At 35.3% G+C, this 19,282-nt stretch overlaps 2 protein-coding genes and 2 pseudogenes across 2 annotated transcripts; 2 read left to right on the forward strand and 2 right to left on the reverse strand.

Moving 5' to 3' along the window:
- LOC120120101 lies at positions 1-1,695 on the forward strand (annotated as a pseudogene).
- Positions 1,696-2,697: 1,002 nt separating this feature from the next.
- On the reverse strand, positions 2,698-6,014 carry LOC120121035 (annotated as a pseudogene).
- Positions 6,015-13,299: 7,285 nt separating this feature from the next.
- Positions 13,300-16,186, forward strand: LOC120121015 (pentatricopeptide repeat-containing protein At3g13880-like). Its single transcript, XM_039140498.1, has 2 exons — positions 13,300-15,025; positions 15,460-16,186. Exons 1-2 carry the CDS (start codon positions 13,332-13,334, stop codon positions 15,821-15,823), a joined length of 2,058 nt encoding a protein of 685 aa, XP_038996429.1. The 5' UTR covers positions 13,300-13,331; the 3' UTR covers positions 15,824-16,186.
- Positions 16,187-16,651: 465 nt separating this feature from the next.
- On the reverse strand, positions 16,652-17,242 carry LOC120121044. Its single transcript, XM_039140521.1, has 3 exons — positions 17,143-17,242; positions 16,938-17,064; positions 16,652-16,859 (listed from the first exon to the last, which is right to left on the reverse strand). The coding sequence occupies exons 1-3, from the start codon at positions 17,221-17,223 to the stop codon at positions 16,672-16,674; spliced, it is 396 nt and encodes a 131-aa protein (XP_038996452.1). The 5' UTR covers positions 17,224-17,242; the 3' UTR covers positions 16,652-16,671.
- Positions 17,243-19,282: the final 2,040 nt, after the last annotated feature.

The raw sequence follows: 19,282 nt of genomic DNA on the forward strand, positions 1-19,282 counted from the left end.
ATGTCCAACACCAATCTGGCCGCAGCTGAAACTCCACTTTTAGATGATGCAGTTAATGGTTTCTTTCATCATTGCCGTTGAAGTTGTTGAGAGGTTTGCTTATTATGGAATCGCTTCGAACCTCATAACTTACTTGACGGGACCCCTGGGTCAGTCCACTGCCGCCGCCGCCGCCGCACAAGTTAACGCCTGGGCAGGAGCGTCGTCGCTTCTCCCACTCTTGGGTGCTTTCGTTGCTGACACTTTTCTTGGCCAATACCGTACCATCATCCTTGCTTCCCTCGTTTACATTTTGGTAAATCATTTTTCTCTTTCACAAGTGAATGTTTCATCGTAGTTTCTCGTTTACCACAGATGCACTTGATTTGGAATGATTTTATTTACTGATAGGGGCTCGGCTTGTTGACTCTCTTAGCCACTCTTCCATCTGTCAACCACATTTGGTGCTCAAAACGCAGATAATGTCACATTAAACATATCATCAGTGCATCAGTTTCAAGTGATACTATTCTTCTTCTCACTATACCTGATTGCGATTGCACAAGGTGGGTACAAACCCTGCCTTCAAGCTTTCGGAGGCAGACCAATTCGATGCACAGGACACCGAGTAGTGCAAAGCCAAGAGTTCATTCTTTAATTGGTTGGTTTTTGGTATGTTTGCTGGTATCTTAATGACCCTTCTGGTTTTAAATTACATACAAGAAAACCTCAGTTGGGTTCTTGGATTTGCAATACCTGGTATTGTGATGGCTGTTGGACTGCTTGTTTTTTTGCTCGGAACGACTTACAGGTTCAGTGTCAAAAGGGATGAAGTAAGTCCGTTTGCGGGGATCGGTCGTGTTTTCGTTTCAGCTTCTAGGAAACGAAAAGAAGATATAATGGAGCAGGGAGAAGCGTGTAGCATCAGAGAGATTGAAGAATCAAAGGCTGTTCTAAGGCTTGTGTCTATATGGACTACAAGCTTGATTCATGCAGTTGTTCTTGCACAATCGTCGACATTGTTTACCAAGCAAGGTGCTACAATGGACAGATCAATTACAACAGGGTTGAAGATTCCTGCTGCCACTCTTCAGTGTTTCATAAGAATTTCAGTTCTTCTCTTAATTCCTATATATGATCGAATATTCGTTCCTTTAGCAAGATCCATCACGGGAAAACCAGCTGGAATCACAATGCTTCAAAGAATTAGAACAGGGATTGTTGTCTGTTATAGCAATGGTGATTGCTGCTTTGGTAGAGATGAAGAGGCTGAAAACTGCTTGGGAACATGGGTTGGTAGACAAGCCACAAGAGACGATTCCAATGAGTGTGTGGTGGCTGGTCCCTCAATACTCACTCTATGGATTATCTGTTGTGTTTGCCTTCGCTGGACTTCGAGTTTTTTTACGATCAGATGCCGAATGAATTAAAAAGCATAGGTGTTGCAGTCTTCCTGAGCGTCATTGGTGTTGGTAACTTCGTAAGTAGCTTTCTGGTATCAGTTATTGAGAAAGTGGGTTGGACGGGGGAGAGAGATGGTTTGCAGATAACATGAATAGGGCACATCTTGATTACTTCTATTGGCTGCTTGCCGCACTTAGTACCCTAGTATTGGTTCTCCACATACATTCTACAAAATCTTATATTTATGCCAGGCCCAGGGGAACTAAGCTAGAATTTTCTTCTCAGCCATGTTACTCGTGTCGGGTCGGATAAAGGGACATGTTTAGATAAATATATAATTAAAGTGAACACATAAAATAAATAATAAAATGTAATGTGATAACAATTAATAACTTTCTTAATTTGAAAAGACCCATATTCTTTTTTTTTTAATTTTTAAATATATATTTAGGGTGAACATATAAACTAACATTTTAAATAGATAACTAGCGATTATTTTTTAAAAAAAATTATACCTAAAATAACAAATATTTTTCTCGAGTTATACTTAAAGTTACATCTTGACAATAATATACCCACAATATAATAAAAATTTTGATTTATTTTTTATTTTTTCTATCAATACTAATGATTGTTTTGCAGTAACACATTATCTTCCAACAATAATATAATCTAAAATAGTTTGGAATTGAGATGAAGCAGGACAGAGGTGAAGTCAGAACTCCCAAATCCAACAAATCCCATAGGTCTTATTTTTGGCACTCAAGTGACGATTGCAGGAAAACTTTTCCTGAAAGATTAGATTTTGTGATGCAACAAGTAGGGAATTTCTTTACCCCAATCATGCCATTCACAAATCAACAACAGATTCTTAAAATGTAAATAAACACTTTCATTGAATTCAATTCATCTAGATATACAATAAGAATTATGAGAAAACAAATATTTTAATTAAAAATTGTAAATATTATATATAGCTCTGTAGTTAATAATATATATATATTAATTAATTAATTATAGTCTACGTTAATATTGTACAACTACAACTATACCAAGTGATGTTCGTGGCGCAGTACTAGGCAAGGCAAAGCATAACAGAGGTCCTGATATGAACTCTGTAGTTATTGTAGCTTCAGAAGCAGCCACATCTCTGTATTGCATGCTGAAGAAGGAAACACAGTAGGTGATAAACATGTAAATTGCTCTGTAGATATACCCAGCCAACTTTATCAGAAAACAACCGTAGTGTACTTCAGCAAAACGGTTATACAGCTGACAATTATGCTAAGCTCTAGGTAGCCAATCAATCCTTAGTTTTGCATGTGCATTTCGTTTGAAGTTCGGCGAGTTCCTGCAAAGGATCCAGGTTTCTCAATAGGCAATCTTTCTTCTTCTTTTACGGCAGCACCGGTCGTATACCATGGTGTTGCCTCCTTTCTCACTTTCATACATACATATTACCAACTAGCCAAGACAAATGGATAATTATTCTTTCCAGACAAATATTATAACTGAGTACCTGGATTCTCCTTTGAAGATATTTAACGTACTCTACTGCCTCTTCCAGCATGTCTGCAGTGTTGGTTTGCTGATAGTGCAAGAAAGGAACTTGCCAAGTTAAACAGGATAAGCTACAATTCCCAAAATTCTTCGAAAGAGTATTCACGTAACATTGAAATTTTAGAAAATTCCGATTTTTATTTTTGACATTTCGGATGATTCAAGATCGGCACTTTGATTAAGCATGTATTGATTGAGAAAATAGTAAAGCATAACGCCGAGTCCCTTTTCTCATGCCTAAGGTGGGATAGTTTCTACCTTTATTTAATGCCAAAGTTTCGACGAATCCAAACCCAAAACTCGTAAAATATCAATCTACTTGGTTCCAACTTGTCTTTAGAAGCCTCATCTTGTGAGGCCATACAAGTTTGTCCTTATTGTTAAGCTGGACGACCAATGGTCCTGAAAGCTTAACCTTATATTAAAAAGGTCCAACTATATATTGAAGTTTTAACACGAAACATCACGTGCAAGCAGATGAATGATTAATAAGCTTGCAGATGGACCGAAATGTAGAAGAAAGGTGAACAACAATGAATACCTAGATGGCCAATAACACTAGGTTAGGAAATATCAAAGGAAAAAACGATCGTTAAGAATTAAACTTAAGCTCTGATACAAATTATTAGTTGGTCTGGCGGGATGAGATGTTGAATCCCTTAAACAAGGAAGAAGTTTAAATCATGACATTATGAATAAAGTAAACCGAGTTGTGAGGATTGTCTTCATATTGATCATCTAAAGTACTCGATTCAAATTAGTCGGTTAATGGATTGAATACTAACAATTGTAACAGAAAAAACTCTTAGAGCTTTAATACGATGTTGAATTTGGGTAACCAAGTGTCCTAAAAGCTTAAGCTAATAGGAAAATGCTAACTATTTTATATTTAAGTTCTAACACGTATCATCTCCAACCTTGTTACAACTCGATAGTGGACCCATTCATAAATCTAGGAAGTTCCTATTGAGACATTACACCAAGCAGTATAACTATAAACCATCCAACCCATATATATATATATTCATCTCACCAAAGATTCATAGGATGTAAATAACTAAATATCATTAGTTCTGAAAAATTACTGAAATTCCCTCAGCCTTCATAAAAATGTAAAACTAATACGTGAATACCTCGTGTTTAACATTAGAAGATTTTGCATGATATCATGTACACCTGCACGCAAATTTACAGGACAGCCAATAATATATTAAGCACTACATTTTTACTCAAATTAGAGTTTATATATAAAAAGTTTCATTGCACATTTCACATGGCTCAAATAATATAGAGTTTATGTATATAAACGGAGGAAAAACTTTCCAGTAAATGATACACTAAACAATAAAGATCTAACCGCAACAGAATAATGAATCCATATACCTTGTATGTGTTTCCACAACCCTTTAGACCCTGAAATATTGAGAAATTCCTTTTGTTTTCTTATGAACACCAGATTAGATCATGATAACCTTACGATTAGTTAATTTATTTAGTAACAAAAATCTAAGACTGCAATAAATAGTGTTATTCTTCTGTTTTCGAGCTTGTTCCGACACAACATCATCCACCTAATTGAACTAGCTCCCTAATAAAAATACCTTAGCCAATTAAACATATAAACCTGGGAAGTAGATACTAGATTCAGAGCAAGAGTGTTTTAAGCTCCACTAAAAAAAAAACAAACAAATGCCCATTCTACCTAAATTACCTAATATGAATTGCTGTATAGTTGTTCTTCGATCTTATTTATGTGTCTTCCGGCCAGTGAGACAAAACAATGCCTTAGGATGATACACTAATATAGGTTAGAATTGAGATTAAAACTGATATCAAGAAGCAGCCTACCTTACTCATGTTGGGTACAAGCTCCTGAAGCTTTCTGATGCGGTCACTAATCCTTGTTCTCCGAACCTAACGAAAAGATCAATGAATTATTGGAAATCAACATTAGCATCATTTTACATCCTACCAATAAATAGATACACTTACCCTTTCTGCAATGCTTCTAGGATGAGTAGCGAAACCGCGCTTGGCGCGGACCCTGCAAGGCACCGAATCCTCCAAAAGTTTCTCCATATCTTCGTCTAAAAGATTAGATATCCCACCAGAAATCTGATCACTTGGCTCTCCTTTCTACCCAAAAATAGAAGGAAAAGGTATTGTAAATGAATTATTTTTCTACTAAAAATTGCAACTCAGCTATAGAGTTTTGCTCAAAAGAGCAAATTTATACTCCCCCTTTTGGCTAGACGGGTATGGCTATTAATTGGTCAGCTTCGAAAACTTTTTACATGCAATTCAAAGACGGCAAAAACATAAAGTCAAGGTAATCAAAAACCATATTATCCCTAAGTCTTACCAACTGGGAATGGAACTTTGTTGGTGGGAATTGCGTATCGAGCTCGCTATCCCTTTTACTCGAGGGAGAAACATCCATAGTTGGCGATAAATAGTCATAATTTGCAGCAACTCTAAAGCTAGAGAAGTAAGCATCATAGTTATTCCCGAGAAAATCAGCTGGAGAACTGTTTTGTCTTTGAAAACCAGAAGGTTCAAACAACCCAGCTGGATCGGCCGAGTTAGGAAAAGGCAATGGGTTTCGAATGGTCGGTATGGTAGATGAATTGCCCGTGAGAAGCTGAGTCAAGGCACTGATTAGGTTTTAATGGATCCTCTTCGTCTTCCTCGAGAAGAGCTTCCAACCAGGTGGCTGGCGCTGAGCGGAAGCGGGCGAGTCCACCTCGATTCCCTTCACCACCACCACCGCTAGAGCTGCTACTGCCGATAGGCGTCGGTTTCATCTGCTTCTCTGTTCAGTTCGGGGAGTTAGCTCTGTGAACAAAAACACATTTCCTCTTTGGTTTCGTTCCTGTCCAACGGCTTTCCTTTTTTCTATGTGGATATAACCAAAAGGCTAAAACATAATAAAATTTCCATATTATTTGAAAAAAACTCAAACCGTTGCATTAGCAACAGATGCTTTGAAGAAGAACGATCCAACGGTGATTAAGCTCGTTCTATCAGAAAAGGAAAATATGTAAGGCCAGAAACTGCAACCATGTCATTTTCTTTCAGATCAGACTTCCTCTTCACCGTAACCTCTGGAAAGTAAAGATGTATAGTCCGTTTCAGTTGTATATATTTCTCGTGACTGACACGGACCAATGAAAATTCAGTATAGAATGCACGTGGACCACACCGCTTAATAATTACGTGGTTGGTTCGTGTTAATTACGGAGTATATAATTTGGGTAATGTTGTGGGAAAAGGGTTAGTTGCTAGATTTGGCAAATTTAAGTAGCGGTCGAAGGGCGGTGTAGCTGGGATTGTCTTAGAAAAGGCCGGTTAATATATAGTTAATATACGGCGTTATCAGATACATTAAAAGATATTTAATAAATTCGGTTTAGCGCTATCGGAAATGTTGACTAATAATAATGTAGTAGGTTTAAGTCATGAAGAAATATTAAAAAATTGTGCAACCGATAAACTTAACTTGTCGGTTCGTGTCGATCCAAATTAAAAATGTGTCGATCCAAAATGATATAACAGGTAAAACTATGACAAAACCGATATTGAAATGATAAAACCGGTAAAGCGCTACCGGATACATTTAAAGTGTCGGTACTTTAATATAAGGATCGACACTTCGTGAATTTAAAAGAGAAGCAGTTTTAAATCCTATAAAGTGTCGATACTTTTAAAAAATATATCGATCCAAAACGATATACCAGGTAAAAATATGATAAAATCGATATCAAAATGATAAAACCGGTAAAACGTTACCGGATATATTGAAAGTGTCGATACTTTATATAAGGATCGACACTTTGTGAATTTAAAAGAGAATTATTTTTAGCGCCTATAATGTGTCGATACTTTAAAAAAAATATCGATCAACAACGATATAACATGTAAAAATATGATAAAATCGGTATCAAAATGATAAAACCGGTAAAACGATACCGGATATATTGAAAGTGTCGATACTTTCGTAAGTACGTGTTATAAATTACCGACACTTTCAAAGAAATAGGTAATTATCCTTTCGAAAGTATCGACACCTGACTTAAAAGTATCGACACTTTTGTATTTGTATCGATTAAATATAAATAACATATCCGATCGGCATGTATGTGATGATGTGGATGGAATCGATCGGTTCTACAGGGGCAACTGGTGATTTTGTAAGTAGAAAGAAAAATTCGTTTGTGATAAAATTGTTAAAAGTCGTAGATTAAATGTTGTAGTTTACAATACTTAACGTTCTGACAATTTGAATATAGGTTGTTGGAGAGTGGGATCGATCGCGAATATTAAACGATCTCGTAAACCACAATCAAAATCAACGAAGACAGGAGATAACAAAAGCTGCCATGATACATAAGAATAACAAAAGGATGCAATGATGTAAATGTAGGGTTAATTTTGTATAAGATTTATAATTTTGTATATGATTTATAATTTTGTATGTGAATATAATTATGAATGAAATGAGAAAAGTTAGTAGTATGTTGTTGTACATGTTTCTTATACACATTAAGGGTCATGTTGATACTTACGATATATGGAGATTGTTGTCTGTATTATACCAAATGTCATCATAATTGTCATCATGTGCGAGAATGAATGGCCATTCCATATATATTGAGGGTATGTACAATAACTACAAAATTCACTTTAAAGTAAAAGGTAATTTTACAATATGGCAAACAGGGTGCAACCATAAAGTGTCGATCCCATAAACATCGAAACCCAAAAGTATAATGTAATAGGTAATTTTTCAATCTAATCGGTACAGGTATACCGGTTTTATGAGAGAATAAGTCTAAATAATGTATCAACATTTTTGTAGTTTGTGTCGATATTTTTGGTCCAAAATGAATGGCAAACAGGGTGTAACAATAAAGTGTCGATCCATATATAAAAAGTGTCGTTCCGATAAACATCGAAACCCATAAGTATAATGTAATAGGTAATTTTTCAATCTAACCAGTACAAGTTTTCACACTTTTTAATATTGTGTCGGTACTTTATGTCCAGAATGGAAGAAAAATGTGTCGATACATTTTCAAAAAGTGTCGATTGAAAAAATATCGGAACCCATAATTATAATGTAATAGATAATTTTGTAATATAATCGGTATAAATATACCGGTTTTATGAGCGAATAGGTCTACAACCTATATCGACACTTTTTAATATTGTGTCGGTACTTTATGTTCATAATGGAAGAAAAATGTGTCGATACCTTGTTAAAAAGTGTCGACATTTACACATCGGAACCCAGAATTATAATGTAATAGGTAATTTTGTAATATAACCGGTATAAATATACCGGTTTTATGAGCGAATAGGTCTACAATCAATATCGACACTTTTTAATATTGTGTCGGTACTTTATGTCCAGAATGGAAGAAAAATGTGTCGATACCTTGTCAAAAAGTGTCGACATTTACACATCGGAACCCATAATTATAATGTAATAGATAATTTTGTAATATAACCGGTAAAAAATATACTGGTTTTATGAGCGAATAGGTCTACAACCTATATCGACACTTTTTAATTTTGTGTCGGTACTTTATGTCCATAATTATAATGTACTAGATAATTTTGTAATATAACTGGTATAAGTATACCGGTTTTATTAGCGAATAGGTCTACAACCTATGTCGACACTTTTTAATATTGTGTCGGTACTTTATGTCCAGAATGGAAGAAAAATGTGTCGATACCTTGTCAAAAAGTGTCGACATTTACACATCGAAACCCAGAATTATAATGCAATAGATAATTTTGTAATATAACCGGTATAGATATACCGGTTTTATGAGCGAATAGGTCTACAACCTATATCGACACTTTTTAATATTGTGTCGCTAATTTTAAGTAACGCGGTTTTTTTTCCTTCATTCAAAATATTTATATGTACATGTTTCTTATACACAATAGGAGTCATGTTGATATTTACGATATATGGAGATCGTTGTTATTCCATTCCGTCTTCGAAAAAATCAGTTGATGTAGGTTGTGTGCTTGTACTCAAACTGAGCTTGACTTGAGGACATGTTAGTTTGTTATGTCCCTCACCGTTGCAGTGGCAAACACAATTGTGTTATGGTGATGATTGACACCAACAATAGGCATAATTGGTCGACCATACAAATTATCTTTGTACGTTGTGTCGAACGTAATTACATCACCGAAGCATGTGTAATCCGATCTCGATGTAGAATCCGACTAAATAAGATTATACAATGCCCCCGATTCGTCTACCGAGTATGTCATAAAAAACCCGGGATCATCATGTTTCTTATAATCAAAGTAGGCAATAAGCGCATTCACATCCCCATCGACGATTTCCTTTGCTTTACCTCTTTGAAGTGCATTGTAGATGTCTTTATGTGTAAATCCAACATTATGATAGCCCCCTGCATGCTGCGTTAAATAGTTCATTACTTGTGACGTGCCAACACCGACCTCTTTCAATGTTGTTGTCTCATCGATATCAGCCTTACTTACAGCTCTATTAGAACGCATAAATGGTGTCATAGCAGGTGTGCACAATGCATGATTATGTTTCTGATCAGACTTACTTATAACCCACTGATCGTTTGTATTTGTTACTGTAACTACGACTCTAGCCTTACATCTTGTTCTTGTGACTGGCGTATGAGCACGTTGACGATCAACAATATTGACTTCTGATACTCGAAACCCTTCTTTGGAACAACAAAATTCTTGTGTCTTCACATTCCCTTCCACGTCAAGCCGTGTTGTTCCCTTACGTGCACTAAACCCATATTCCCGTGCGAATCCCTTGTAAAAGTACCAAGCTTGATCACGTGAACAGAAGAGCTGACCAACTAATCTGTCAGATTCATCAACATTATGTACTTCATAGCATTCCTCGGTTGGCTTAACATTGTCTACATCAGTATTATCCATGGCAAAAATTTTGTTGTGCAAGTTCAGTGGTCCAGGAGTTGATGGAGATGTAAGCAAAGGTTCATTTTGAACATGTTTCAGTCGTGCTGTTTTCAATAGGATATGGTATTGGTAGTGGTAGTTAAAGGATGGGTACAACATTAAATTCGCAGTACATATTTAGGTATGTACAATAACTACAAGTATCGACCCAAAAAACATCAAAACCAAAAATTATAATGTAATAGGTAAATTAACAATATAACAAGTATCGACCCAAACGAGGTGCACATATAATATATTAGGTCAACATAAAGTATCGACACTTATTAAAATTATCGATCCCGAAAATATCGAAACCAATAATTATAATGTATTAGGTAAATTTACAATGTAACCGATATAAATATATCGGTTTTATGCTAAAATAGGTCAGCATAAATGCTAATATGTTATTGTACTTGATAATATTTCCCGTTAAATGCCTATTTTATTATATAAGCGCTATCTATTACATTATATAAGCGTTACCTAATATGTTATTGTACTTGATAATATTTCCGGTTAAATAATATAACATAACCGGTCTAAATTTTAACCGGTCACTTGTTTAACCGGTCACACCGTATATTTGCCGTTTTTTAGGCGCCGCACCGCATAACTACCCCGGTGTAGCTCTCCGATTATCGACCGTGGGTTCGGTAATTATTCTTAGTTATCACATTCATTTTAAAATTATTAGGATTAACTACAATAATAGCCCTAAACTTTTAAGACACTTGTATTTTACTTACCAACTTTTAAAATTTATAATATAATAATTGATTTTTTTATTTTCTATTATTATGATCATTGTCGTTAGTTGATATGACACGTTAAATATTATTTTTTTTTCTAGAAGTTTCCAAAACTTACTTCTTTCAAAGTGATAATTTTTTATTGACTCACTTATTTTGTTATTATTTGACTTATTTTTTTATTATCGACGTTGATTAAATAAAACACTCTTCCCACAACCGTCAAATCACTTATCACCATCATTTAATCTAAATCTCAAACACAAACAAAAACTTTCTTATCTCTATGACCAAACCAATCAAAACTTGAATCATTATTCGATCATCGTTCGTAATCATAATTGTCGATTACAAAATATAGTAAGCAACAACAAAGCAAGCACATAAGTAAAGAGAAAAATTAAAACTATCTAATTCGACATTGACGGGTTGCCAATGTACGGAACAATCAATGGTCAATCTAACAGTAAAAATATTTCATTAATCAAAAGGTTAATAGAGTTTAGTTTCAAGCTAATCTGTTATTGACAGTGACAGTTGATTTTTCTTTTAACTTTTAACTTTGATCGAGATTTGAGGAGATTGTTCAACAAGCTTGAATTGAATGAACAAAAGATTAAAAAAAAAGAGTTAGTTAAATGATATTTTTGAACGAAAAGGCCGTTAAATGACAATTTAAACAATAATGAAAGGGGGTGACGGTTTCAGTTGACCCCAGACAAATCTAAATGGATGAACTGAGAGAGGAAAAGAACCATTTTTTTTAAATGACGATGGCGATCGATTGTTGATGGCACAAGTGATTTGAGCAACAAATGCTAATTTGAAAGAAAATATATTTTGGAAGTTCAAATATTTTTAAGGGTAAATTAAATAAAGAATAAATAAAATTAAAATTTAATAATTATATTATAAATTTTAAAATTTTAGTAATTAAAATACAAATGGCTTAAAAGTTTAAAGATTATTTGTTAATTTATTCAAAATATTATTAAGTTATCAATTACTATTTACTAGTGATTGATAAGGAATATTAGTGGCGTTTGGTTGGATGGAATCTCTTGGAATTGGGGGGAATTGGAATCCAATTCCACCACTTTCCTATGTTTGGCTCAAAATTTTCAACGGAATTGGAATCTCTCATTGCTTCAACTTTCCATCAAATGAGGGAAATTGAATTTCATCAAAGAATGGATGGAATTCAATTCCCTTGTTGGAGGGAATTGAAATTTGACCATACTATCCTCATCGATCTTTTGGTAACTTATTCATATATTGAATAATTTTTTTTTATTATTTCGGGTCGGATCGGATTTCTAATTCATATATTCGGGTCGGGTCGGTTGAAACTTTATTTTGGTCGGGTCGGGTCAGTTTTTTTAAGTGTGATATTCGGGTCGGGTCGAGTTCGGGTTTAGGGTGAAAAATACTCGACCCGAAAATATATATAATTTTATCTTATATATTTAGGAATAATTACAATAATACCCCTATATATATATTTTCAATTAAGTCACTGTTTTATTGAATAAAAATAATTTTTTTATTTCGGGTCGGGTAGGGTGGATTTCTAATTCATATATTCGGGTCGGGTCGGGTGAAACTTTATTTTGTTCGGGTCGGGTTTTTTTAAGTGTGATATTCGGGTCGAGTCGGGTTTTTTAAGTGTGATATTCGGGTTGGGTCGGGTTCGGGTTTAGGGTGAAAAAAAGGGGACCGACCCGAAAAAAAGAGAGTATAATTTTACCTTATATATTTAGTAATAATTACAATAATACCCTCTATATAGTTTTTTTCAATTAAGTCAATGTTTTTATTGAATAAAATAATTTTTTTATTATTTTGTGTATTGTCGGGTTTCTAATTCATATATTAAATAAAAATAGTTTTTGGTATGTTTTTTGGTAACTAATTAACATACTCCGATTGGAATGTATCAAAATATTACTCTATCTTTTGATAACTTATTAACATATTTTGATTGCGATGATTTTAATTTATGATGTTTATTAGCATGATTTTTATAATTTATTGAAATGAATAATCAATCAATAAAATAAAAATTTAATATTTTTTAATTTTTTATAATATATTATTACATGTTAAGTTGGAAAACAAACTAAAATAAAGCAAAAAAAAATAATAAGGGCAATTCTGTCATTTTACATTACTGAAATCAAATTCATCTGACATGTCTGCGAACCAAACAGAATATGAAATTGGATTCCAATTTCATTTCCTGCCAATCAAACAGAATAGAGAATTGTATTCCAATTTCTGACAAATTTCAATTCCTTCACAGATTCCAATTCCCTCATAAACATTCCAGCGAACCTAACACCACCTTAGTTTAGTTTAAGTACTAGATGATTGGATTATTATGGAATTTTAATTTTGTATAAAATTAGATGATTATAAGATAATTATATATTTTTAGTTTATAAAAATAAATATATATTTTATAAATACAAATGTTTGAATTTTATTTTTTAGAAAGAAGAATATTTATTTTATCGATATTGATGTTATTTTTATACATACTCAAATTTATGGTGGATTCCCCCCCCCCCCCAATATGGTCTATCGTGTAGTTTTCAACTTCAGTTATCGGGTTTGCCTTCATTCAGTCTACCCGTTTGTTACCGTTTTGGCTTGGCCATGTTACATGAGAAAACCAAGCTCATCGGCTTACCTAAGCCCCTTATTGTCAACCAGTTTTATCAAACACGTTACATGCATCTATCTCTCGAGTCAGTTACCTACACAAAACTCGTTCAACGCTCCACCAAATCCAGTTGTTTCCTCCACGGGAAACTTGCCCATGCTCATATCATCAAGTCTGCTTTCAAGCCATGCCTTTTCTTGCAAAACAATCTGTTGAACATGTACTCAAAAGCTGGAAAAATGGATGTTGCTCGCCGCTTGTTTGACAGAATGTCCCAACCAAATCTCGTTTCCTATAATTCTTTGATTTCTGGGTATAATCAGATGGGTGCTTTTGATAAAGCCATGCAAGTGTTCACTGAAGCTAGAAAAGCATGTCTAAAACTTGATAAATTCACTTATGCCGGTGCTTTAAATGTTAGCGCTCAAACGGGGGATCTCAAGCTAGGGGTGCTAATTCATGGACTGGTTGTAGTAAGTGGATTGATTGAGAAAGAATTTTTAACGAACTCCTTGATAGATATGTATTGCAAATGTGAATGCGTTGATCAGGCAAGGTATTTGTTTGAGAATTCCAAGCAGATAGATGAGATTTCATGGAATACATTGATTTCAGGTTATGTTCGTATGAATAAAAATGAAGAGATGTTGAAACTATTAATTAGCATGCATAGAAATGGATTGAACTTGAATACTTATACCATGGGAAGTGTCTTAAAGGCTTGTTGTACAAGCACGGATGTGGGGATAATGTATGGGAAAATGATTCATGGATGTATAATGAAACTTGGGTTTGACATTGACATTGTTGTTGGGACAGCATTGCTTGATATGTATGCGAAAAGGGGAGAACTGTACTGTGCAATCAAAATTTTTACAAGCATGTCAGATCGCAATATTGTCATGTATAATGCCTTGATATCTGGATTTATAGAAACAGAAAGGATTACCAAGGAATGCGCTAACGAAACCAGCAAACTTTTCCTTGAAGTACAAAGACAAGGATTGAAGCCCTCAAAATTTACATTCTCAAGCATGCTTAAAGCTTGTATTGCAGTCGAAGATTTTGTCTATGCCAAGCAAATTCACGGTCAATTATGCAAGTATAACTTGCAGTCAGATGAGTTCATAGGAAGTGCACTGATTGAACTGTATTCCTTGATGGGATCAACCGAAGAAAGTTTGAAATGTTTTAGATCAACTCCCAAGCGAGATATTGTCTTGTGGACATCCATGATTGCCGGATATATTCAGAATGGGCAATTTGAAAGAGCATTGAGTCTCTTTTATGAGCTGATGGCCTGTGGAGGAAGACCAGATGAGTTCACTATCTCAAACATTTTGAGTGCTTGTGCAGTTCTCGCAACTGCAAGATTGGGTGAGCAGGTTCATGGACATGTCATGAAAAGTGGCTTTAAGAATTTCAGAATTGTTCAAAACTCACAGATTTGCATGTACGCAAAGTGTGGTGACATAGATGCCGCTAATCTGACATTTCAAGAGACAGAGAATCCAGATGTGGTTTCTTGGTCAGTGATAATCTGTAGCTGCGCACAACATGGATGTGCTACATATGCTTTAAACCTCTTTGGGTTGATGAAGGAACGTGGGATTAAGCCTAATCATATTACTTTTGTAGGAATTTTATCCGCTTGCAGTTATGGAGGGCTTGTCGAAGAAGGATTAAAGCATGTCAATTTAACCCTCTCTTTAATCATTTCTAACTGCATTTGTATTTATGATGTGCATGCATGAGAATGTGAGGGGTTAGAGGGACAGGTTGCATCCATAAATTTCAAAACTGGATCAATCTTCATGCTACCCAAAATTTTCCAATGGGAAATAGACCATACTTGGAACTTAATGATGAACTAACTTTAGTAAGCCGGGGACTTAATTTAGCTTTATATAGAATAGCACTGTTATAGAATACTTGTAACTATATGCACTGGTTATGAAGTCCCAACGTCCTCTTTTCTATTGTGTTGTTGAACTGCTTTATTTCTCCCATGAGCATTCTGATTTTCTATGCCACTATCCTTAGAAGCTTCTGTGCAAGCAGATTTTATTTCTTTTCTTTTATTCATGACAACTATGCGGTTAACCTTTTGCGTTACTGCAGATACTTTGAAAGCATGAAGGATTATGGCGTTGAAACCAGCATAGAGCATTATTGCTGTGTTGTTGATCTCTTTGGTCGTGCTGGAAGATTAGCAGAGGCTGAAAACTTCATCCTCACCTCGGGTTTCAAGAATAATCCAATAATGTGGCGAGCCTTGTTGAGTGCTTGCAGGGTTTACAAGGACACTGTAACTGGGAAACGTGCTGCAATGAAAATCATTGAGCTTGAACCCCTAGAGTCTGCATCTTATGCTCTTCTTCACGGCATCTATGCTGATGCTGCTGTAGAAACATTGGCTGCGAATGTCAAAGAACTGGTGCAACAGCGAGGGGTTAAGAAGGAGCCTGGTCTTAGCTGGATTTAGGTTGGAAACATAGTTCATTTATTTCTGTGGTTGAAATATCTCACCTTTAGAATCAAGTAATCTAGTGAGGTTGGGAGAAGTTTTGGAAAAGACAAGGAATTTGGTTTTGTTAATGAGAGGACTGCTTCTAGTTCAAGCAAAACAAAACACAAAGGGAGCTCAGAGATGAACTATCGCACTATGAAACTTAAAAATGACCATTTGAAACGAGAGGGGCAGAATAGAAAAAGCTGTTTGGACAAAGAACCTACATTACCCAAAACTTGGGTGAGTGTGGGTATGCATCTGACACGGCTATATTTGATTTTATCCAAGTCTTTTCATGTATTTGGAGATCTTTGAAAGGCAAATTTTCCTACCCGTCTAGATATTTGATTTATGTTTTTCTTATGTGCTAAGATGCATGAGCTCCACATTTTAATTTACAAAAATTCATTCTTCGTGGTTGCAGATGATTTTTGGTCCAAATTTCCTGGAGGTTCATCTGATGAATCACCCATTCTGTCACTGTCAACTCTTGTCAGGAGCTATAATGCATCTCCCCTCGACCACCTCACTAAAGAGCATTTGGCTACATGGATCATGAAAAATTATTTCAGCATGGTGAAATTATAAGGTTTTTCTTTTTCCTTTCAATTTCACACATCCTTTGAAGCGTACCCTAATTTACTTATGTGCTTCGTTGGTATAACTCATTTTTATGGAAATTTTGGTATTATTTTTTGTATTGGTGAAACTAAAATTACAAGAAAGGTTGCAAAACCAAACTGTCCTAGACTAAATCTTTACACAGGATCAAGTAATCATGTTACAACACGAGAGAAAGCATCCATATATCATCTATCTCTTCAACAGGTTACGGTTAGGCGTTGGCCAAGGTAAACAAGATGCCAGGTGAGAGCCATCAGTGTGAGAATATTAAGCACCGATGAGTTTGTGTTTATCTTCTTCAGCCTCTCATTCAGCCTAGCCATTCTTGACTTTATCACTTCCTCTTCTGAACCGATGGGTGCTGCTGCCGGTGCCGGCAAGGGGCCTTTCCTGCTTATTTTAGCTGCTGGGTCTGCAACACTTGGTGTCTCGGTGGTCCTTCTCCCCTCTGCAACAAAGTCGCCTTTCCTGCTTATTTTAGCTGCTGGGTCTGCAACACTTGGTGTCTCAGTGGTCCTTCTCCCCTCTGCAAGAAAGTCAGGTCTTCCTCTCCCTTCTTCCTTCTCCATTTTCATCCTCTCAAACATCACCTGCAATGAAAATCCAATATGTTAAAAGTGTCAGAAAATGAACGTGCAATCAGGAGCATAAGAATTTAAGCAAGTTACCTTAGTAGCTTTAGGCTCAAAATACATTGCGTTAACCAGAACCATGAAAAGGGATGACAGAAGATTAAAAGATTGAAACATCTCTGGCCAGCATGAGATGGATCTTTTCCTGTGCCACATAAAGTGGCCCAACGAAGCTAACCCAATACTGTAAGCCATTGCCCTGAAGTAAACAGGGTATATCTTGCTTTGCACCATTCCGAACTGCTGTCTCGGTAGATGTTCTGCCAGTACATAGCTCGAAATGAATGTAACCCACACACTCATCCCATATGCTGTAGCTAATCCAAGTAAGTTACCCAAACCCATCACTATATTCAACGCCTCCATTGAAGTGATGTACTTGAAGCCGTCAAACAACTTGTTTGCACCAGTTTTAAACTTGTTCGTAGCTCGTTGTGCTTCCTCCTTGGCCTATTCTTTAACATTCTCCACTTTCTCTGCTTTATTTTTCGCTATATCATCCCCCATCCTCTTGGCAGTGTCTTTTGCTTCTTTCACAGTATCCTTTACCTTATCGATGGACTCCTTCGCTCTTTCTTTAACATCTTGTCCCGTTTGCACTACGGCCCCTTTTGCTTTGCCTATAGCATCGTCGACAGTCCCCTTTATTGGATATGCTGTTTCTGCCACCTTTTCTTTGGTTCCATGTGCAGTCTCCAAAACCATGTCTTTGACCTTCTCTGAAGCTTCGTCTTTAACCTTGTTAGCTTCATGTGCGGTCTCTGAAATCTTATCTTTGGCTTTACCAAAGGCAGAGGAGACCATGTGAGTACATTTCCCGAAAGCATCAGAGATAAGTTCCCCCGGTTAATGCTTTCGGGAACCATCTTTGTCACGGCCAATGTTGGGAAGCGCGGGCGCTGCTTCTTTCGTAGTTCCGTCGACAATATATTCTCCTGGTTCTGTCTGCTGCTGTAGCGACGGGGACGAGATCGAGACTCTGGTGTTATGTTGGCCATCTTCATCGTACTCAACAACTACGACCCTATGACCATCTTTCACTGTAACGGAATCTTTCACTGCGGCCGCCGGTGAAGCACTCAGTAGAACAAGACTCAAAGCCAAAACAGTTATCATCTTTCTCCTAATCATAGTGAAAGGAGATGTTATAGCAAGGTTGCATTTTTATTGGGAAGATTTTGGTTTTAAAAAATTAAAAGATTCGAGGGACGAAGAAAACGAGAAGTGTTGTGGATAGTCCACGTTGCATGTAGTAGTGGAGAAACGGACGCGTTTGCACTGACTCGACCACGTTTTGTTTCAACGTGGCGGCATTTCGGGGCAAAGCAATAGAAATATAAAAGATTTAGCAGCAGCCTGCTTCTTTCGGGAACGTCTTGCACTTTGTTGAAGTCACCAGTAACACACCAATTCCCGTCTTCTTTGGTTTCAGATCTTATCTCAACCGCACATTCAGAATTAAGCTCATTTCAACCACCTTCAATAATACGATTTTTATTTATTTATTTTACTTTTCTAAATGAATCTAAAGTAGATATAAGGTAATATATGTCCAAAAACTTTCAATCATTTTATATAAACGTTCATACTCACATATAAGTGATACTCAAACTTTAAATCTTAAGGGACAATAACAAATCTCTTAACCACTGAAAAATTTATTATTACTTTCATATACAAAAATAAATAAAATTAAATCATTTTAAATTTATATCGCACGTGTCTTATAATAAATATTTAAATAAAAATATTATAAATAGTTATCATTTATAAATATTAATTATAGTTAAAAGTTTATATATTAAATAAAATTTTAATTTATTTTATTATTAAGAGTTTAATGTCAATTAGAATTAGAATTTTATATGACATGTTCTCTTTATATTTATAAAATATAAAATTTGAAGGATATTGTATATATATATTATTCTATAAAGAATCATATATTATATTTTTATTCCCATTTTTTTTTTTGAAAAATAACTCATTAAGCATCACAAAATTTTTAAAAATTTAATTAGACTCTTAAATTGTTTTTAATTTTTTATTAAATTCCTCAAAAAATTTAAAACTTTTAGTTAAATCCTCAAATTGTTTTGTTTAGCGGTGCATGAAAGAAAAGCCAAAATATATTAACTAGTCAAACAATGTGTTGAAATCCTAATTGATAAGGGAA

This window comes from Hibiscus syriacus, unplaced genomic scaffold (genome assembly GCF_006381635.1).
Source record: "Hibiscus syriacus cultivar Baekdansim isolate YM2019G1 unplaced genomic scaffold, ASM638163v2 tig00001120_pilon, whole genome shotgun sequence".
NCBI classification, from domain to species: domain Eukaryota; kingdom Viridiplantae; phylum Streptophyta; class Magnoliopsida; order Malvales; family Malvaceae; genus Hibiscus; species Hibiscus syriacus.

Coding starts and splice junctions, on each gene's coding strand:
- LOC120121015 (XM_039140498.1), top strand. CDS start 13,332: ATGTTACATGAGAAAACCAAGCTCATCGGCTTACCTAAGCCCCTTATT. Junction 15,026..15,459: donor CTTGTCGAAGAAGGATTAAA/GCATGTCAATTT, acceptor GCGTTACTGCAG/ATACTTTGAAAGCATGAAGG.
- LOC120121044 (XM_039140521.1), bottom strand. CDS start 17,223: ATGTTTCAATCTTTTAATCTTCTGTCATCCCTTTTCATGGTTCTGGTT. Junction 17,065..17,142: donor TTGAGCCTAAAGCTACTAAG/GTAACTTGCTTA, acceptor TTTTCATTGCAG/GTGATGTTTGAGAGGATGAA. Junction 16,860..16,937: donor AGCTAAAATAAGCAGGAAAG/GCGACTTTGTTG, acceptor TAAGCAGGAAAG/GCCCCTTGCCGGCACCGGCA.